Source organism: Cyprinus carpio, chromosome A20 (assembly GCF_018340385.1).
Source record: "Cyprinus carpio isolate SPL01 chromosome A20, ASM1834038v1, whole genome shotgun sequence".
In the NCBI taxonomy this organism is placed as follows: Eukaryota; Metazoa; Chordata; class Actinopteri; order Cypriniformes; family Cyprinidae; genus Cyprinus; species Cyprinus carpio.
In genome coordinates this window covers 11,315,323-11,336,029 of record NC_056591.1, presented here as the reverse complement: position 1 = coordinate 11,336,029, position 20,707 = coordinate 11,315,323, and the positions used below count along the sequence as shown (strand labels likewise).

The following is a 20,707-nucleotide window of genomic DNA, read 5'->3' as shown; positions in this document are numbered from 1 at the left end:
GCTAAAGAGAGGCAAAAGAGGCACTACGTTTCTCTAAAAACTTTCTCCTCACTTTTGTGAAAAAGTGTCCTACTTGAAATAGGTTTGGGCATTTAAATTGTTTAGTCTACTCAAGTACTCTGGGAATTGTGCAGATACTTAATATCTGATGTAATGTTTATATTTGTCATGAGTAAGTTTGGTTGTTGCATCGCGTTATATTTTTTAGAGCTGTTGGCCTGTGGTTCACTTTCTATTTTCACCACAGGTTGCTTGACGTAAAGCTAGGTACACACTGTATGATTTTGGCCACAATGAGAGAATTTTGGACATGCTTAAAGATCTTTTTACATATGTCCATTTTTAACAAGTCTGACATTAATTACAACTAAGATCCAAGAGTGTGACAATACGCTGTAACAAGGTAAATCAGTTATTTTAAAGAGTCTGAAGAACCTGTGTTCTGTTCCATTCAGTTACACTTGGTTTAGCTGTCAAGTTGTGTTTGTGTATGTGTGTGTGCTCATCTCCTTACTCTCCTTACCCAGGTTCTGTTAACGGTCACGTAATTTATGATCATGAACGATCATCAACTACTCATGCCCATGCCTAAAAACTTAACATCTTTGCTGAGTTATCTGATCATTTACACCTCGAGGCATCTTGCATTTTGGGCACAATTGCATCCTCTCCACTCTTGATTTTTTTCTAATGCAGCTACTATTAAGATAAATCTCCCCATGTTGCCTCTATAAGATAAAGCTGTCCTGTTAAGCTCAAATGTAATGACCCATTAGGCACAGGGGTTACACAGTATATTTCTCATACGGGTGAACCGAGAACCTTGGTCTCAGTGATCTTCCTGTCTCCCTCCTTTTTCTCAATTCACCACAATAATCACATCATCATTTATTCTTCTCCTTCCCTTCCTTGGACCTCTCTGTCACTTTCACTTTCCCTCACCATTCTCATCATTTTCATCCATGTCATTTAACTTCCTGGTCATGACTTCTTTTAAACCCTCAATTCACTTCTCTTCACATACTTTTCATACTTTTCTTTCATCTCACCCTCTCTTCTCTCTCATTGTGTTCATCTGGTGCTGTCAGGAACCCCTGTGTGGCTCTACATGCAGGTAGCCCCCATCAGGAATGAGAATGATAAGGTGGTCCTGTTCCTCTGCACTTTTAAGGACATCACTGTCTTCAAGCAGCCCATTGAAGATGAGACCACCAGAGGTAAGAACTCTAAATCTTATTTTGCATTAACACACACACATACACACACACACACACACACACACACACACACACACACACACACACACACACACACACACACACACACACACACACACACACACACACACACACACACACACACACACACTTGATTTGACAGTGCATTTTATTTGACTTTCTATTGAAAAAAAAAAAAAAAATTTGTCAAATGGTTGCATAGGAAATGCAATCTGGATGAAAAATTAGATTTGTTAGACCTTGCAATATTTATAATAAAATATTTTTTTCTTTTATTGTGCAGAATAAAGGTCTTTACCTGATTGTTCTGTACCTGGGAATAATTAAGTATATTTTTTCCAAATCTTCTAGCAGATTACATCACATTACTTTACTTTATTACTTTATATATATATATATATATATATTAAATTAAGTATATTTTTTCCAAATCTTCTAGCAGATTACTTTACTTTATTACTTTATTTATTTGTTTGTGTGTTTTTTTATTTTTAAGGTATATGTCTAACAATTTAGTGAGGCTTACATTTAAATGTCCTTAACTTCATTTTAATTAAATCTGTCTTTCTTATGTTTTCCAGTAAAAATGTCAGTAAAAAAAATCTTGTTTCTTAAAACAAGATCAATACCTAATATTTTGACTTTTCTTTTGAAAAATCCCTGTGAAGTCATATTTTGACTTTTGTTATGTTTCCAACCAGATTACTTTATTCATTAACAGATTTACTTTAATTACGTACTTTATTAATTATTATTATTATTCTTTTTTTTTATATACGCCTAACAAAATGTAGTGAGGTTTACATTTAAAAGTCTTTAATATCTTTAATATCACAATATTTAGAGAAAATGTATCTTATTTTAAGGATGTTTAGATATTTTCACTGGAGAACCACACAAAAATATTGAATTAAGGTCAGTTGGATATGTTTTAACTGGGGATGTTTGTGTGTTGCAGCCTGCTTGGCATTATAGCACATGGTAGTATAATGAGAGCGACAAGCTGTCACTTTATGTTGGAGAGTGCTGCTTATGGGTAGCACTGCAGTCAGTTGTAGAGGTTCCTTGAATAGGCTATATGTGTATCTATGATTGATGGGCATTGTCAGATCCAACTTTTCCCACCATTTACTCTCTCTTTCTGCTTTTCTCTCTCGATCTCATATAAACCAGTGGCTATTTTCCTTGTCAGCTTGTGCCACTGCTAAACTGAAGCACTTGTCCTTTGACAGTGATTCTAGCCCACACAGGAGCTCTTTAAACACACACGCACATATAAATATTTCCCCTCAGAGACTTGATGGCAGCTGCTGTCACTTTGTGGCAGGGCACCTGTGCCCAACTGGGACTCTTGTCAGTGGGTGTGTACAGAGCGACAGGAAGTGAGTTCAGCGAGTATCAATCTGAAACATATAAACAGCCTATCAGGAGCCATTGATGCCAGTAAAGAATCTGGTGCTGAAATGAAACCATTCTGCATTTAGTGACAGTTGTGGTAGCAAACGCTGAATAGTTCTTAAAAGAAAGAAAAGTTTTGTTAATTATCTTGATCATTTAAAGAACCTTCTCCTTCTTCTATAAAGAACATTTTGTGCAATGAAAGGTACCACACTCTTAAAATAAATTAAAGGTTCTTTATTGGCATCAATGGTTCCATGAAGAACCTTTAACATCCATGGAACCCTTCAGTGCACAAAAGGTTCTTTATAGTGGAAAAAGCTTCTTTAGATTTTTTAAATGTTCTTCTTTTAAGAAATGTTAACTTAAAGGTTCTTGGGGAATCAAAAGATGGTTTTGGAACCTTTATTTTTAGAATTACATGGATGTGAAAGGTTCTTTAAGGAACCATTGATGCCAGTAAAGAATCTGTTTTTGCTAATGTATGTTGAGATAGTAATCTAGTAATCTACCTGCTTTGGCAGTTACAGTCACATGGTATTTGGTATGAAAATGTCAATGAAAACATCACAGTTTCACTTAGTAGTGCCCGTGTCGAGAATAAAAGCTGCTTATCACCACACCGACCCACAAACTTTATTAAGCATCTATCAGGCATTCAAATCCCCTACAGTGATTACTTTGTAAATGAAGGACTATTTGCTTTTATCAAAATGTTAATCAATGCCACTTCTGACCCTCGATGCACTAATAAATATTAACAGCACATTTAGATTATTCATAGCTTGGCACGAGGCTTGAGTTTGTTGTTAGGTAAATATGAGATCTGTTGTTCTAAAGGGGCATTTGTTAAACGTCACTCACCAGGTGTGTATTCAGTATTGCTTCATGAATAGCTCCTGCGCATTTTCCGATGAGAGAGTGTAGCATCGGGTATGGAAAGCCTGCATCAAGGGCTTTGAACAGCAACATCAGCTGTATTGGCAATACATTTAAACGTGTTCTTTATATGGTTCCTCTAGCGGTGGGAGTGGAATGTATGTATTTAAATCATGATGTGATTGATGACCTCACTGGAATGAGAGTGATGGGCTATACGGCATCTGCTACTTCATTTAAGAGGTTGTAAGTGAGCTGTTTCCTTTATGGTTGAAGAGTCAGTTTCACGTAAGGCTTTTAATAATGCTAAAGCTCTGGCTTTTTAAACCAGGGGTTTGTGAAAAATATATAATATAATATAATTAAAAGATTCTGTATTCTAAATGTGATATTCTATCACATTTTCATTCAGCATATCTGTTTTCAACATTGATTGTAATAAGAAATGTTTCTTGGGCACCAAATTGGCATATTAAAATAATTTCTGAAGGGTCATGTAACACTGAAGACTGGAAAAATGGTTGCTGCAAATTCAGTTTTCCCATCACGTGAATAAATTACATTTTTAAATATATTAATATAGACAAATTTATTTTACATTTTAATAATATTTCATAATATTTCATAATATTACTGTTTTAATAAACAGTTTTGATTGAACTGTTCCTTTTAATTTAGGATTTGGCTTATTGTTTTTTAAGGTAAAGAATTACATGCATTGTGCATATCTATTGAAGCTTTTAGTGTTATTTGCATCACAGGTATTTTGTAATTAGTTGTATAATCGAGATCTTCCCTAGAGCTTCATTCCATGTGACTGCTGCCCCTGGGGAGAGGATAGAGCTAAAAGCAAGAGTACAGTATGTGTGTGTGTGTGTGTGTGTGTGTGTGTGTGTTCATGTACGTTTTCATGTATGCTGTCTCAAAATCCCACTGGAATAGTGTTTCTGTCGGTAATGCTCTGCTCTGCACTGGTGGTCCAATGAAATATGCAAAGCATCTGCATAGAAATAATAAAGCACCGTTAGACATCAGTGCACACAATGCACACAATGCACAAAGGGTTACTGTGCATTCGTCACAAGAATTTAAAGGATCTGTGCATACATTAAAACCACAGGTGAGTGTGTGTTCTTTCTCTGAGGACCTCTGGCCTATCAGCATGATCACATTGATGGTGGCTTACCCAGAGGGGCACAAACTTCAAATAATAGCAAATAGGGAAGAAAAACGAGCAATGATTATGGGCTCCATGGCAACAGTGAAACCCTTTGAGATCCTTCCAGATTTGTCTATAAGCATCTTATACCTGGAGCGGATTTTCAGCTCATCAGATGTATACTTTGGGAACTCGGCATTGACACCAGGGTAAATTGAGAGGTAGCCAGTAGAAGTTCAAGGGAATGTAGTTAGCAGCCCTCAAAAAGGAAGAATATGTGTTTATGGGCAGTCATCTATTAGGTTTAGAGCTGCAGATGGAAAAAAATAACAGGCAGATGACCCATTAATGCCAACAGAAAGCAGCAGAATAGCTGTAATAATTTCAATAGCATAACTTTAATAATTTCATCATACTTTTTGGCCATATAAATATCAGCACATGCATCAAATTGCAGTTTTAGAAAAGATTTTGTCGAAAGTTTCAATAAACTACTTAAATAAACTAAAAAGTGTGCCATATCACAGTTGTCTGCTGCATTCTCCATGGTCGGCAATCCAAAGAAAATTTTCCCCAAAGAAAATTTCATTCAGAATTTGTTTGTTCATCTGTATCATTACCTTATTTGCTTAATTCCTTTAGTGAATTGGGCGGCAAATCAATGCAAATAGCATATGCAAATAAACGCTGCTCTAAGGGGAATTGATTCTTAGTTAAATCTCACCTTAATCTGTGTTTCCTTCATTGCTGCAGTCTGTATAGCCATTGCAGTCTTGCAGACCTTGTTTGCTACTTTTCTGCCAAAAGTGGTGCATTTGTGCAAACATATGCTCCATTTTAGCTTAAGTCTGATAGGGTTCTATGAGGCTGCAATGGCCAAACCGAGATTTCTCTGAGGCTTTGCCTTATGGCTGCTCGACACGGCTACCTAGCATTATTTTCCCCTGTAGAAGAACTATATCTGGAGGAAGCCTTAGGGGCCATGTGGAGCATTGTGACTTTGCCCTAAGATAGCCAGATGGCCTGAACCATTCATTGTTTTTTCTCCTTTTCTTCCTTCTGTCTCTGACACTGTTCATTTTTTTCAGTATTTCTTTTTCACTGTCATATTTTGTATTTCTTTTTCTGTCTGCGTTTTCAATGTTTGTCTAAATCCATATTTACAACAGTACTATATATGTCTGCTAAAGACCTTACAGGAATATTCCCGGTTCAGTTCAGCTTAATTGAAAATTCTGTCATAAGGTTGTACAAAAAAACATTATAAAATCTAAAATGACATAAACCATAATTTAATATATAGCCAATTTTTTTGTGACAACGTAACATTATAATATCTAAAATGACCTAAACCATATGTTAAGCTGATTTTTTAATGTTTAAACATAAATAAATATTTGAATTTACAGTATATCCTATTTTACAACTTTTGTTAACATTACATCATAATGCTATAGACCCTAAAAGGCCTTTAAATTGCAAACAGTTTTACTTTCTGTAAACATAAATGCTTTACTTCTGTTGATTGAGTTTAACTTGTAGTGAACCCAGAAAGTTCCTTTAACTTAAATGCTGGCCTTTCTGACTTAAAGCTGTCCCCCGCTGAATGGGTTTGAACAGACTAGTGTGCTATTTTCATACATCCTACCAATAAGTGCACACGGCTGATTTCCCCTCCTTATCCCTTCACTGAGTTCATTGTTCATGTGGCCATGCAGAAAGACTTCCCTTCTATGTCCCTATCGTAACGAGAGAGAGTGGCTCCAAGACTCCCAATGTGTTCAGACTTTGGTACTGTATTGTTGTGTTTAAACATTCATGAGATGTGACTTAAATGGGAGAGCCACACTGTTATTAATGTTTTACTCTTTTTCCACCGTGTAAGCTTTTAAAAACAGTCAATCCTGAAAATAAAAAAGAGAAGAATATTTTTAATATAAAGTATTCACAATGGCACACATACACTTTTTACAGTCACTTGGTGAAGATCCTCCTTTGTAGGACTCAACTGACCCAAATGACTTTAGGGTTATTGAGATCAAACCAAAAACTTCCCATCAGTCTTTATTAATGAGAAAGCAATGACTTCAAACGAGGCTCCCTGTTGGGTGCAACATCTTCCTTCAAGTCTCCGCCATGTCATAATGCTTTCATTTTAAAGTCATAAAGAAATATTATGCCTTTGTGAAGTGCCCCCAAGGGTTCATAACAGTTTCTGTTTTAAAAAACGAGAAGGAAAAAGTAGGCTGCGACATGTTGATGGCACAGACTTTAGAAATGGGACATGGGTACACAAAAATATATGAGTTTTTTTGGAAGGAAGGGATGGGGAAGAACAGTTTTCACTGGTGTCAGCATTAGAAGGAGACTCAGTGGAATCAGCGTGGGCTTTTTGGCTGAGGAGCATGATGCCAGCAGTGCTACTAGTTGTGTGGAAAAGTGTGTTTGTGAGTAAAGTAAACAGGAAGAAATGTTGAGAGGAGGCAAAGAATTGTTTCCTGTTGCGGAAACACCATTTTGTTGCTCTGTGTTGCAGGATGGACCAAGTTTGCCAGGTTGACCAGGGCATTAACCAACAGCCGGAGTACACTTCAGCAGCTCACACCTATGAACAAGACTGAGGTCAGCCACAAGCATTCACGACTGGCAGAGGTGAGTGTCACACACACATTTGTTTTTCTAGGGTTAGGACATTCCATTGACTTCTGTTGTTTTTATACTAATGATATTTAATGATATTTTCTTTCTCATACTCTTGACCTTCATATAAGCCTTTTTAGATTTTCATTAAACTGCATTCAGCTTTTTTCCTTGCAAGAACCTTTGGCTGGTCAGGTTTTGTAGCTGATCTTCATTTACTGCTTATTTGGAATCATTTGGACCTCACGGTGTAGGCAAAACCTGACCCACACACATATATATGCAGATACAAAAAGGTCAACTGCCTTTGTCTTCTGTCCCAATGATAGTTTGTCTTCCAGACAAATGATAGCTGACTCAGCTGTCCAGTGACTGAAGACTTAAGCTTTACGTCTCTAAAACTTTTCACTGTATTATATATTATGGTGCCCTTTCATGAGGTAATTCATGAGGTATATGTTCCTTACAGTGCATAATTTTGACAGGGCAAAAGACCAGCTTAGACCAGCATGAATTTTCATTGTGGTCTCGCTGCACTGCAAAAAAAGAAAAAGAAAAAAAAATACTTCATTTTCATAATCAGAATTTTGTCTTAAATCAATTAAAACAAATTGATATTAGACTAATTTTTTATGTATCTTTTTTTAACATCTCTCTCTTTTTAATTTAACTTCAGTTAACTTCAGTTCTGTCTTTCAAAGGCTCTTCAGCTGGGCTCTGACATCCTCCCTCAATACAAGCAAGAGGCTCCTAAAACTCCACCTCACATTATATTGCACTACTGCACATTTAAGACCACTTGGGACTGGGTCATCCTCATCCTCACCTTCTACACGGCCATCATGGTGCCCTACAATGTGTCCTTTAAGACCAAACAGAACAACCTGGTGTGGCTGGTAATGGACAGCGTGGTGGATGTCATCTTCTTAGTGGATATTGTGTTGAACTTTCATACAACTTTTGTAGGACCTGGAGGAGAGGTCATATCTGACCCAAAGCTCATACGCATGAACTACTTGAAGACATGGTTTGTCATAGACCTGCTGTCTTGCCTGCCCTATGACATCATCAACGCCTTTGAAAACGTGGATGAGGTAAGCACAACATTAAAGAGAAACATTTATTTGAGCAATATCAATGTAGCTACGTTATTTATTATATACTGACTGAAAATTTAGCTTTACCATCACAGTAATAAATCAAATTTTAACATATATTAAAGTAGAAAAGTTATTTTTAATTCTAACAATATTTCACCATATTACTCTTTTTACTGTATTTTTGATCTTATAAATACGGCCTTGGTGAGCATAAGAGACTTATTTCAAGAACATTAAAAGTTCTTACTGACCTCCAAACACTTATAAATCAGTTAGCAGCTTTTCAATTAATCTGACTCACTTGAGTTTTGTGAGTGGTATTTTATAAAAATAAGGGAATTAATTAAATATGTGACCCCAATTTTTGGTTTTGTCATTTTATATTTATTACTGAAACGATCATAGCATTGCAGAATAGCATATCTTTTTTCCCCCCAAATATTCCTTCCTCAAATTCAGAATCGTTAATTAACCCATTAAAGAATCAGAATCTTTTAAGAGAAATCCGAATCATTACAGGAATGGTTACATTCCTTAAGATCTTAATCCCATAGTAAACCATAGTTTATATCCTCTGATTCACTGACTTGAATGTGTGATGAATGATGTGATCATCCCAGTTCATCAGTATAGATTTGTTTTTATTTGTTGATCTATGCTGTCATAATGACTTGAATGATGATTTAACTGCAGAAGACCTTGAAACAATTTACTCTATGCATTGTTTTTTGTCCAAATTACTGCAAAACAAAAATCTTTTTGTTTACAGTTTATTTGATCAGATATAACATATCTGACTGTTCTCAAATGACCAGCTATAAACAAAAGCAAAAATTGATAAACCTTGCTTTTATTACTTTTGCTGTTATTTTTATGGAGTACTCTAATCAAATTTTCTGTGCTTGCACTATAATTTATCCTCCTCTATGTTACTAAAGTTGGTGATTATTCATCTATGCATCTTGTTTGTGGTAATTACTGTTTGCACAGGAATTCTCTGCCATAAATTTCCATTTCTTAGTGAGAAGAAACGAATGCAGCTTGTGTTTTTCTCTTTCCCTTATGCAAGTGGTACTGCATGTGTGTTTTTGTGGCAGGACTGCTTTATTTTTCTTGCAAGAAAGGATTGGTATTGAGTGGACCCCCTTCCATTCAGCATTTCCAGAGGCTGAAAATCTGACGTGAAAACTACTGTATATCATTATTGCCATCTCTTTCCGTATCAGTGGCTGCTCACGGTACTGGGGATTAGACTTAATGGTCTCAACCCAGCCAGACAGTTCATTGATAAGTGGGCTGCTTGATTTCTGGAATCTGTGTAAATGTGTGTTTAAGGAGAGACTAGGATGGACTGAGATGGACATGTGATATAAGTCATGCTTGAGTCTTTCCAATGACCACCAATGCTCAAAGCTGCAAAACTGTCCAAGAATTCTTGAAATACATTTCAATATGCCAGTTTTCTTAGATAAACTCTTACACCTGTGTTTTGAATGAAAAGCACTTCTGTGTACTTAGAGTTCTTCTGAAGGAACAGTGGGAGATTTTACTTGCCATATATATATATATATTTTTTAATCTGTCTGGAGGAATCAGTCCAACTAATATAGAGTGCTGAGAAGGAAGTGATCATCCAAAAAACTTTAAATGGGCACAGGCATCCCAATGGCTGTATGATAAATTGGGTGACTGTGGACATTCAGAATAAAATTTGATTCTGCTTTAAGCTTCTTTACATTATTAATCTCCACTTGCATGGTATGATATACTTATCCAATAAAATAACTCTTTGGATTCCTACTGGTGCTGTGAATTCACGGTTGCCCAGGCAACAGGCAACATTTCCCATTGTGGTGATGTTGTTGGAATGCATTAGTCTCTGCATCACTGGAACACAATGAAATCCCAAAACTGCAGTGTGCCCGGATCTTAATAAACTGTTCCCGTGGCATCTGGGACCATGTGGCACAGCTGTATCAATCCTGAAGTGGTTGAAATCTGCATGTTAAGGCTGAGTTCAGCTAAAGTTATGTCTCAGATACTTGGTCTGTAGTTGAAAAAGGAAAGAAGTAATGTTTGTTTGTGTGGCTGCTTTATTTCCTTATGCTTAGTGATAATTCTGTGATCAAACAACCTATATTGTATTTTTAGTTGGTAATTGGTATGGTATTATACATATACAGAACTGAGAATTTAGTTTTACCATCACAGGATTAAATTACATTTTAAAATATTTTAAAATTGAAAACAGCTATTTTAACAGAAATGCACTCAAGCTTAACAGCTTAAAAGTCACATAATGTTTATTAGAAAACACATTTAAACAGATTCTAAAGTATTTCCATCCTGACATCATAAGAACATTTAATATTAATCAAAAAGTGTTTTTACATCTAACTTCTCGTGTTTTAGAAAACCATCTATGATCTTGTGCTTAAAAAAAAAGAAAAAACAGAAACCAATAAGCTGAGGTGACCTATAATATAATATCAATAACTTTTTTATATATAAGAAATATAGCAACATAGCAATATAGCAATTCAAAAACCCAATACACTGAAAAATGGCTTTTGATAATAAGAGATTTCTTTGAACCTATATGCTATAGAGGTACAATTAAGAACATCTCGGTTATGTTTGTAACCCTTGTTTCCTGAAGGAGGGAACAGAGATGTTATGTCAACACTGACGTAAGGGTCTCACTTGGGAGCCCCAATCACCAATGAACATTGCAATGTCAAGCCACTCCCCGTACATACGGGTATATAAAATGGTGGTGTGCATCCACTCATTCAGGTTTGTGCTGAGGAGCAGAGAAAGCATCCCGGCTTTCAGCGCAGATCACAGTTGTGACATGAGGGATGTAACGTCTCCATTCCCTCCTTTAGGAAATGAGGGTTACATACTGTACATAACTGAGACATTACGTCGACACTGATGTTAGGGGTCCCTATGTAAAGCGCTACAACCAGAACTCTGTTACGAGAATTGAAGGTGCAGATGCTGACAAGCTGGCATGCCAAGGGGAAAGATGCACCTCAATCCGTAACCTACCCAATGCCCCATAAGCCAGTTCACAGAACAAGTATATGGGCTTACCAGGGAAGCTAAAAAAAGGGTGTTCCGACATTCTCACAGTACTGGATTTCAGCTATCGTTGGAGTGCGGAGACACATCCGAATAGGAATGTGAATTGTAAGACACAGTATAACACACTGCTGTGACCCCAGTTCAGGGCAACACAACAGGAACTGACAGTCAAAGACTGTCCATGGAAAAGCACTGGTTCACTGGTTTGGTCATGTATGGCACTTAGTCCAGAAACTAATGGCATGCAACCCAAATACTGGACATGGCAACAGAGTTCTGGAGGGAATCGAATGGAATTTTGGGGAACTTATTGGAAGAAGAGAAAGTGCATGTATTCTAGCCAGAGGACCTGCCAATTACCTGTTCATACCCAACACACGGGACGAAACTGGCTCGACCTGGAGATTATAGAATCTCAAAAGCGTATTAGGTGTCACCCAGCACCGCAGCTCTGCAGATGTCTGTTAGAGAGGTGCCTTGCGCCAAATCTCCAGGAGGAGGCAACACTCAGAGTGGAATGAGCTCTCACCGCCAGGGGGCACAGCTCGCCTTGTGCCTGGTATGCGAAGGCGATGGCATCCACTATCCAGTGAGCCAACCTCTGCTTGGAGACAGCCTTCCCCTTCTGCTGTCCTCCAAAGCAGACAAAGAGCTGATTAGAGCGGCTAAGGCTCTAGGTACGAACGGGACACAACAATATAAGGTCTGGATCTGCCTCCTCCAGGGGCAGCACTTGCAAGTTCACCACCTGGTCCCAAAAAGGAGTAGTGGGAACTTTGGGCACATAACCCAAACTCAAGGCACGATTCATTGATCAAAAATGCCTGCAGGTCCCCAACCCTCTTGAAGGACGTGAACGCAACCAGGAGCGCTGTCTTAAATGACAGGAACTTGAGCTCAGCTGAGACAAGCGGCTTGAAGGTGGCCCTCTGTAGTCCCGCCAGGACCACAGAGAGACCCCAAGAGGGAATGATTTGAATGATGCGCGATCTGGGGGGATTTAATCTCCTCGTGCTTCTCAGGAACCTGATGATCAGGTTGGGCTTTCCCAAGGATCTTCCATCCTCAGCATCCTGATGCACTGTAATGGCAGCAAACAGCAGGACCTGCTCGTCGTCCTCCCTAATCTTGCACAGATTACCAGGGCCAGCTTTTGGCCCATGCATTCGTGCGTAGAACAGCTGGTGGTGAGAGGATTCCTGGGAAGCGAACAGGTCCACCTGGGCTTCCCCGAACTACCTTTGTTGTCTACTCCTGGACTACCATTGTAGACATCACCTGCCCTATGGACCACACCGTGACCTTTGTCACCTGAAGGGCAAAGTCAGTCATCAACCCTGAGGTTAGAAGCCTTATAATGAATGAGAGCCATGACCTCAGTGTAGCCATGAACATTCGTTCACAATGCAGTCAAGAAGCATCCATGAAAGCTGTCTCAGCATGCTTGTGACCCAGACACATAAGACAGCGATCGTGTTCATCATCAGAGGTAAAGAAACTATGGCACCCAGAAGCACATGGTCAGAAAGACATCTCTAAGACATTCTCGACTGCAGACTGTAGATTTAGATGTTTCTTTTGATGTTTCTCTGGCATGAGAAAAGCACTCACAAAGTGATTGGCTCTGAAGCAAAAATCTAAATGAGTGGAAGCACGCCACCATCTCATATATACCCATTTGTACGATAGTGGCTTGGCATGCAAATTCCAGTCACCAATTGTCATTGGCCATTTCTTGTAATGCTCAGAGGTGATTGGGGCTCCTAAAGTGGGACCAGTATGTCAGTGTCAGCATAACGTTGAACGCGACTCACTGAAAGGGAGCCTTTTTAAGATGACCTACATCTTTGTTTAAGTCAGCCATAGATACTAATAAAGCTGAAGTACTAATAAGGAATCAGATAGTGTTAGAGAATTAAAAGGAGGAATAGAATGTTTGAGTGATCACTACTCAACAGCATTTAGAGAATTAATGGAAGGAATAGAATAAATTAAGTAAAACATCTGTTTACCTCATGCATTTATGCAAGTGTTTTTCCGAATCTGTATACATGCCAAAGTGAATGTTTATATCGTGCATACCGTATATATTTATCAGCAGAGATTGTTTTTATGAAAGCTGATGGCCTCTGACACAGCTGCTGTTGAAATGTCATACTCAACTGGCCCCCAGTGAACTCTGTTTGTCTCTAAAACCTGACACACACCACAACCTCAACCTCAACAGGAACCTTGTTGAGTTGGCAGGTGTTAATGCTAGTGTGCAATGTGGTAGATCCCTACTGAGCACTGGAAACCAAGGGGATTTATGAAGATGACAGTGCAAATGATTAACACTAAAAATAATAAAAAATAATCATTAGAAATGATTACATCTAATAATCATATGTGTTATAAATATTATATGGGAATTGATGTGCAGCTGTCAGATATTTTCCTGTGAAGTGGAGACACATGGAAAAGACTGTGGGCCACATGTCCCTGTTTATTGGCTATTTTGGTCTCTTGACTTGTGTTGTGTAATGCCTGCTCCTTTTTTTGTAATACCTCAAACTTGTATGACTTTTCCCCAAAAAGGAAATTATTTAGAAGCTCTTTACCATACATTTTCCCAATTAAACAATGACCAGTGCAGCTCTTATTGCTTACACTCCTAATCAGTATATACATAAATGTGTATGGAAGTTTTGGTACCCAGTGCCCTGTACCACCACCTGTTGTGGCCTGCACTACAATATTTTTCCTAATCAGTATTTTTGTCTTAATTCCTTTTAAAATAAATACATTTAATTGAAAAATACATTTATTTGAGAAGCAATATTGCATAAGATATTATTGGTTATGATACACGGGGCAAAGTTGCTGGGCAGTTTTGCTAAACAATGTTGCTTCGGGAACTTTCCCAATTGGGAATGGGCAACAAATTTCTATCTGGATACTAAAATCTTATTCAAGATATTTTATCTGTAAGAAATATAGTTTGGTTGTGTTGGTTCCTCACTAAAAGCTATTGTATGATATAATCTTGTTTTTTAATTCTTTTTGGAAGCTTGACGGGCACTATATACTTGCTTATATCTGCTGTTCCGTTCATACTAATTACTTTGACATGTTCAGTGTGCTGCTGTTCAATATCTGTAAATGGGTCTCTTGAATCCTGAAGTCCATCTTTGTGATTATTATATGCATGCGCGAGCGTAGTTTGGCATGAAGTGAAACGTCTGCATCTGTCTTTCTGACTTAGGATCCCATTGCAGACTCTTCTGCAGTGGGCCACTTGCCAGCTGCGGCCCACTCTCCACGCAACGCCACACGTGCGGAGGACTCGGTGTTGCCTGTAAGTTCACTCTTCTTTCTTGGGTTGTTTATGGCCCTTCTGTCCTATTTTCTCATTTGTGCAGCAGTTCAGTAACCTCTCTCCTATTCAATGTCGAGCAGAAATGCACTAATGGCTCTCTAATTTATGCTAATGTTGCTCTGAATGCTGCACCCCTTAGTGTGCTTGTTTATCTAAAATGATTTTAGATGCAAGACAATTCAAATTAGATGGCACAAGCTTCATTCCCCATGCCCTGACACACACATCCACACACAGCATGTTTCACCAATAGGCATTAATGTTTCTCTCTTCCATTATCCCATGATACGACTCTGGGGTCGTCACATCTAACTGAAAATTTATGAGCACTCATAACCTTCTAATGTTCACACCCGATAGCTACTCATCTGTTTGGCCTCAAAATAAAATACAAAATTTTGGTTTACTAAATGCTACATAAGCACAGTTGCAAATTAGGCCCTCAAATGATAAATTACTTGGAAAAGTATCCATTAGGAGATGCTCCGCCTGGGGAGTTGACTGTGTTGGCAAAATTAGCATCAGTTTTTTTGCTAGCGTAATAAAAGCCTTAGGTTTTCATGCAATATTGCAGAATGAACACATCTATTTTTACCTTCCTTCTTCTTTGTCAGTATCTAGGGAAAATTGCTCCTTTCAGGAACATAAAGCATGTTTGAGAAATTAGCCTTTTGACTGTGTGACGGCTGGAACAAAAAAGCAGAAATCCTCGGTGGAGGAAACACATCATGGCCACTATTAATAAACAGTTCTGGGCTGACAGTCCAAAGCTGTTGAGGATGCAACAATTAGGTATACTTACTTCTCACCCCCTCATTTTTGCTCTGCCAGCTTAAAAAGTGAATTCCATCAAATGTCTGCGAAGAATGTGTTGTTCCATTTTGTCCTCCAGATAACCTTCCAGCTGTCCTCTAGAAGATGTAAAACCATTAGCTATTAAACATGCAGGTTGAATCAAAGAACTTGTATTAGAGGAGTTTTTTTTGTCTTAAAGGGGACATATCATGAAAATCTGACTTTTTCTGCATTTAAGTGCTATAATCGGGTCCCAGAAAACGTGAAAAAGGACAACCCAGTAACTTTGTTTTGGTAAACCGTTCATATTATAATTTCACCGCCCCTTAATCTGCATGTTTCCACCAACGGCGCTACTGTCACTTAATACACAGATCTAATATAAACATGCAATTTCTTTCCCAGCTGTTTACCTTCACAGTTATAACCGACTATGTTTTTGTAACTTATGTGTGTTTTAAACATAATAAATATTTGATAGTTTAAGTGCAATAAGACATGAAAGTATACTTTAGTACTCACATACTGTGTGACAGCCGCTTCCTGTGTACGTGCTTTGGATGTGTGCGTTCAGAAAACAATATCAGAAGTTTAAACTGATATGGATTTAAAATGCATGATTACAGCGTGACATATGATTATCAAAACCAATCAGATGTTTCTTTTGCAGAGTATTTGATGTACTAGCTGTAAAGTCACAGCCCTATTCTGTAAAAGGAGGCGAGGTGCAGCAGCTCATTTCCATTTAAAGATACAGGCACAAAAACAGTGTGTTTCTGCTTCCTCTCAAAATAGTCATTTTCAAAATCATATAATAAATGATCTGTGGGGTATTTTGAGGTGAAATTTCACAGACACATTCTGGGGACATCTGAGACTTATATTACATCTTGTAAAAAGGGGCATAATATGTGCCCTTTAAATACAATGAGAAATGGCTGATTTTATTGGAATTTTTTTAATGTTTATCATTTACAAAGATCTATACTGTACATGATCATTATCCATTATCCAATAGCCCTTTCAAGGCATGCCTCCCAGAGATCGGTCCTCGTTACAATTTCACCGCATTTGTGGAGTGGGTGGTAGAGAATAATGGACTATATTTCTCCGTCTGTCCCGCTGAGGAGGACCTCTCTAGCCCTACTCCTGACCCAGAGCCCAGCCAGCCATCACCACCCAGCTGCACAGAGCGTCTGCCTGAGCCCACCACAGATGGAGAGCCCGAACCCGTCGTGACGGAAGAGCCAGCGTGAGGAGAAGCGCTTGCACCTGCAACCCAGTTGCTCTCCTGTGTTCCCTCCCAGCCTCCCTCTCCTGCCTCCTCTCCTAGAACCAGCCAGTTCATCAGCCATACCTCCAATGGTTCCTGTCAGTCCCTCAGCTTACCCTCAATCAGCGCTAACCAGGTGCTCTGATTCGCCTGTGGCCTTCCAATCTCTAGCTTTGCCTAGGCATAAAGATCCCCTGTCTCCGCCTCCAGCCTTTGAGTCCCGGACTCCACTTCAGTCCTCCTACCCATCGGCTCCGCCTTGGCTCCTTGCTCCCTCTTCTCTATCATGGGCCATCATCTCACTGGCTCCACTGGGCTCCCTCGTCCCTCCAACTTTGACTTGGTCAGTTGTCGACCTTCCTCCGCTTCAGGATTCCACTCCTCTGGCTTCACCTCGTCCCTCTATCCCTTTGGCTCAATCTGGCTGCTCCTTCCCTCAGGCTCCACCATTTTCCTCTGTCGCTCCAGCTCCGTCACACTCTTCCGGGTCCCATCTCCTCATCGCTTGCATTTGCCGTCAGCTCCACCTTGGCCCTCCAGACCTTGGGCGTCACCCTGACTCTCCAGTCTGCTCAACTCCATCTAGGTCTCCACCTCCAGAGGCTCCGTCTCCATAGCTTGTCCCCAGCATGTTGTCTCCGCCCTGGGGCCTCGTCCTGACTGGTCTCTGGACCAACACCTGGCTCCTCCTGTCCTTCTCCTCAGTTGGACATTATGTGGTGCGAAGACACACCTTCCTGGGTGGAGGGGAAAATATCTGTTGTTTTCTGTGTTAGTTTTCCTTTGACCTGTATTTTCTTGGTTGTCTTAATTATGTAATTCTGTTCACCTTTTTTTTAATTATCTCATTAGTCTCAGTGTTTAAATAACCTTAGTTCTTTCTAGTTTCTGTCCATCTTGGTTTGCATTTATGTATGGTTGTGTTTTACTAGTTCTCCTGTGTATTCTACTTTAAAAACCTGATTCTGAACATAATAATTTCTAATACTCATTTATTTACAACAAAACCGCTAAACAAAATAATAAAAATAAAAACTTATTTATATAGAATATTTGCTAATATTTATTTATTTTTACTAATGCTGCTTATTAAAATAATAAATATTAGAGCTTTGTTAATTGCTACATTTCCTATGTTTTTACATTTAAAACATTTTTTTTAATATGAAAATAATTATCAGCCTTTCGTATTGTTTAGAATTGTAATATTGGTGTGTTCTCAAATTTTCAGTAACCCTGGACCCAGTTATTTGTTTTCAATGGGAATGACAGCAGTCACTGGTGATGCTAAATAAATGAGCAGCTATGTGCTGCGGCTACAGCCAGTGGGAGTGCACACAGTTTGGTCATGTGATCTGATTCCTGTTTCATTTGGGTATCACATTTGTGTAGAAATGCCATTTTAGCAAGCAAACTCCAGTGATTAACCCTCTGTTACTATGAACTCAAGTGAACCTTTAGATGGTACAGTAGTTTAACGCCATATTAAATCCATTCTACAGATCTTCTCTCACGATGCTTGTAGAAAATGTCAACATATTCTGTGTAGGCACGCCTATGAGATAATACTGTATTTGTGTACATTAAGAATACTTGTACAATTATATGTTAATCAGAGTGGCCTTTTTTCTTAAAGATCTATAATCTGCACTGGCCTGAAGTTGACAAGCAATGCTTAAGCTTTTGTTCAAAGGGATAGAGTGCAAGCGTAGGTGTAGCTGAGTGAAAGCATCCTCTTTATTTTGCTTTCAGAGCCAACAAGACTATATTTATTCCACCCTTTAATGATACAGACTCGATAACATACATCCAAACTATTAGCTGTTATCAAAAAGAATTTGCCTGATCGATAATGATACTTTGTTCAATCATGAGATCAAAGATTCTTTTTGGATGTGTGGTAGGATCAGTCGAGGAACCCCAGCTATACATCCTCTCCTCCTCCTCTGACATGGAAGGTGTTAGATCAAAGTGGCTATAAGCTGAAATATGACACCCATCAACCTGAAATTATTCATGTTCACGTGAACATGGAAGATCTCACCTTGAAACTATGCTGACTAAACGTTTCAAGTGCACCTTATCAATATAAGCCAATATGAATATGTCTTTATGTTTATGTTTCTAAACTTTTCCTTAAACATGATTATTTTCTTTCTGGCTTTGTTTGTTTACTTTGCACACAGAGAAGCATGTAACCAACCAACACTATGCAATAATATGCTGCATTGAAGTAAAATGTAAAAAAAGTTTTTTTTTGGTCTGGTTTTCTTTAAAAATACATGAATGTATTTTGATACATGCAATGACTTGAACACAACTCTTACATAAAGAATATGAATCATTTCTAAATTATTATTTTTTAATATAATTTTTATGTATACAAAGTTAAAAAGGTGATACAACTGTCCTGATGTTAAAATGTAAAAAAAAAAAAGTCTCATTAAAAAGATTCAGTTCTCAAAAATAAATCCATACTGCATGATTTTGATAGGTGTTAATGTCGACGATGATAAGATAAAATGTAAAATATCATTGTATTATATTAGAATAGAGAAGTTCACATCAAAAATATAATGATACAGAGGACACACAGGAATATCATTATAATAATAACACTGACAGCATCAGAATCCACTCAACCTTAAAGAGCAGACGATATAATGGCAGTGTGGTAGTAGTTATCATTATAGTAACCTTTACTATTTATCTTTAGTTATGGTTCTTGGGGTGAACTGGTCTGTACTTTTTTTCTTTTTTTTTTCTCCATATGTTAAAATATGATTTGTAATGGAGGTCAGCTAGTGTGCTCTTCCCATCTCTGATGATACATTCTCTTTTTCTTCGCCAGGGTCTCAGCAGCCTGTTCAGCTCCTTGAAAGTGGTGCGTTTGCTCCGTCTGGGTCGTGTGGCACGCAAACTGGACCATTATCTGGAATACGGTGCTGCTGTGTTAGTTTTATTGGTGTGTGTCTTTGGTCTGGTGGCACACTGGCTGGCCTGCATCTGGTACAGCATTGGTGATTACGAGGTCATAGACAAGGCCACCAACAGCATCAAGACGGACAGCTGGCTTTATCAGTTAGCTATCAGCATTGGCACACCATACCGCTACAATGTCAGCGGCTCTGGCCAGTGGGAAGATGGTCCCAGTAAGCACACGCTCTACATATCATCTCTCTATTTCACCATGACAAGTCTCACCACCATTGGCTTTGGGAACATTGCACCCACTACAGACGGGGAGAAGATCTTCTCGGTGGCCATGATGATGGTGGGCTGTGAGTATCACTAAATGGTTACCTTGCTTCATGGATGCTTTACTAGACAGATAGAGCCTTAAATGGTCGATTAATGTATGGAGATTAGGAATGCATGATATATTGGTGCCATACCTGTTATTGGCTGATATTAAAGTTTATTTTTGTTAAAACTCAATATTGTTCACATAGTTCACCCAAAAATGAACATTTGTTAAAAATATACTAACACTAAGACCATGCAAAATGTAGATACATTTCTTTCTTAATTGGAATAGATTTGGAGTAATTTAGCATTACATTACTTGGTCATTAATTGATCTTCTTTAGTGATTGGGTGCCTCAGAATGAGAATCCAATCAGCTGATAAAAACATCACAGTGATCCACATGACTCCAGTCAATGTCTTTGTGTTTGTAATAAACAAATCCATCATTATGACATGATTAACTTCAAATAATTTGCTTCCAGCTTTTTTTTTAAATTTTAATATCATTACATCCTTTATGGTTTAAGC

The 20,707-nt window shown here is 38.3% G+C and overlaps 1 protein-coding gene across 1 annotated transcript in view; it reads left to right on the top strand.

Annotated features, from left to right (window-relative positions):
- The window catches only part of LOC109112900 (potassium voltage-gated channel subfamily H member 5-like), an 87,575-nt gene that overhangs the window by 16,794 nt on the left and 50,074 nt on the right, over positions 1 to 20,707 (top strand). Inside the window, exons 4-8 of the mRNA XM_042777608.1 lie at positions 1,089 to 1,217; positions 7,211 to 7,326; positions 8,016 to 8,408; positions 14,749 to 14,841; positions 19,782 to 20,211. Coding sequence (XP_042633542.1) covers positions 1,089 to 1,217; positions 7,211 to 7,326; positions 8,016 to 8,408; positions 14,749 to 14,841; positions 19,782 to 20,211 — 1,161 coding nt within the window. The remainder of the gene's footprint in view (positions 1 to 1,088; positions 1,218 to 7,210; positions 7,327 to 8,015; positions 8,409 to 14,748; positions 14,842 to 19,781; positions 20,212 to 20,707) is intronic.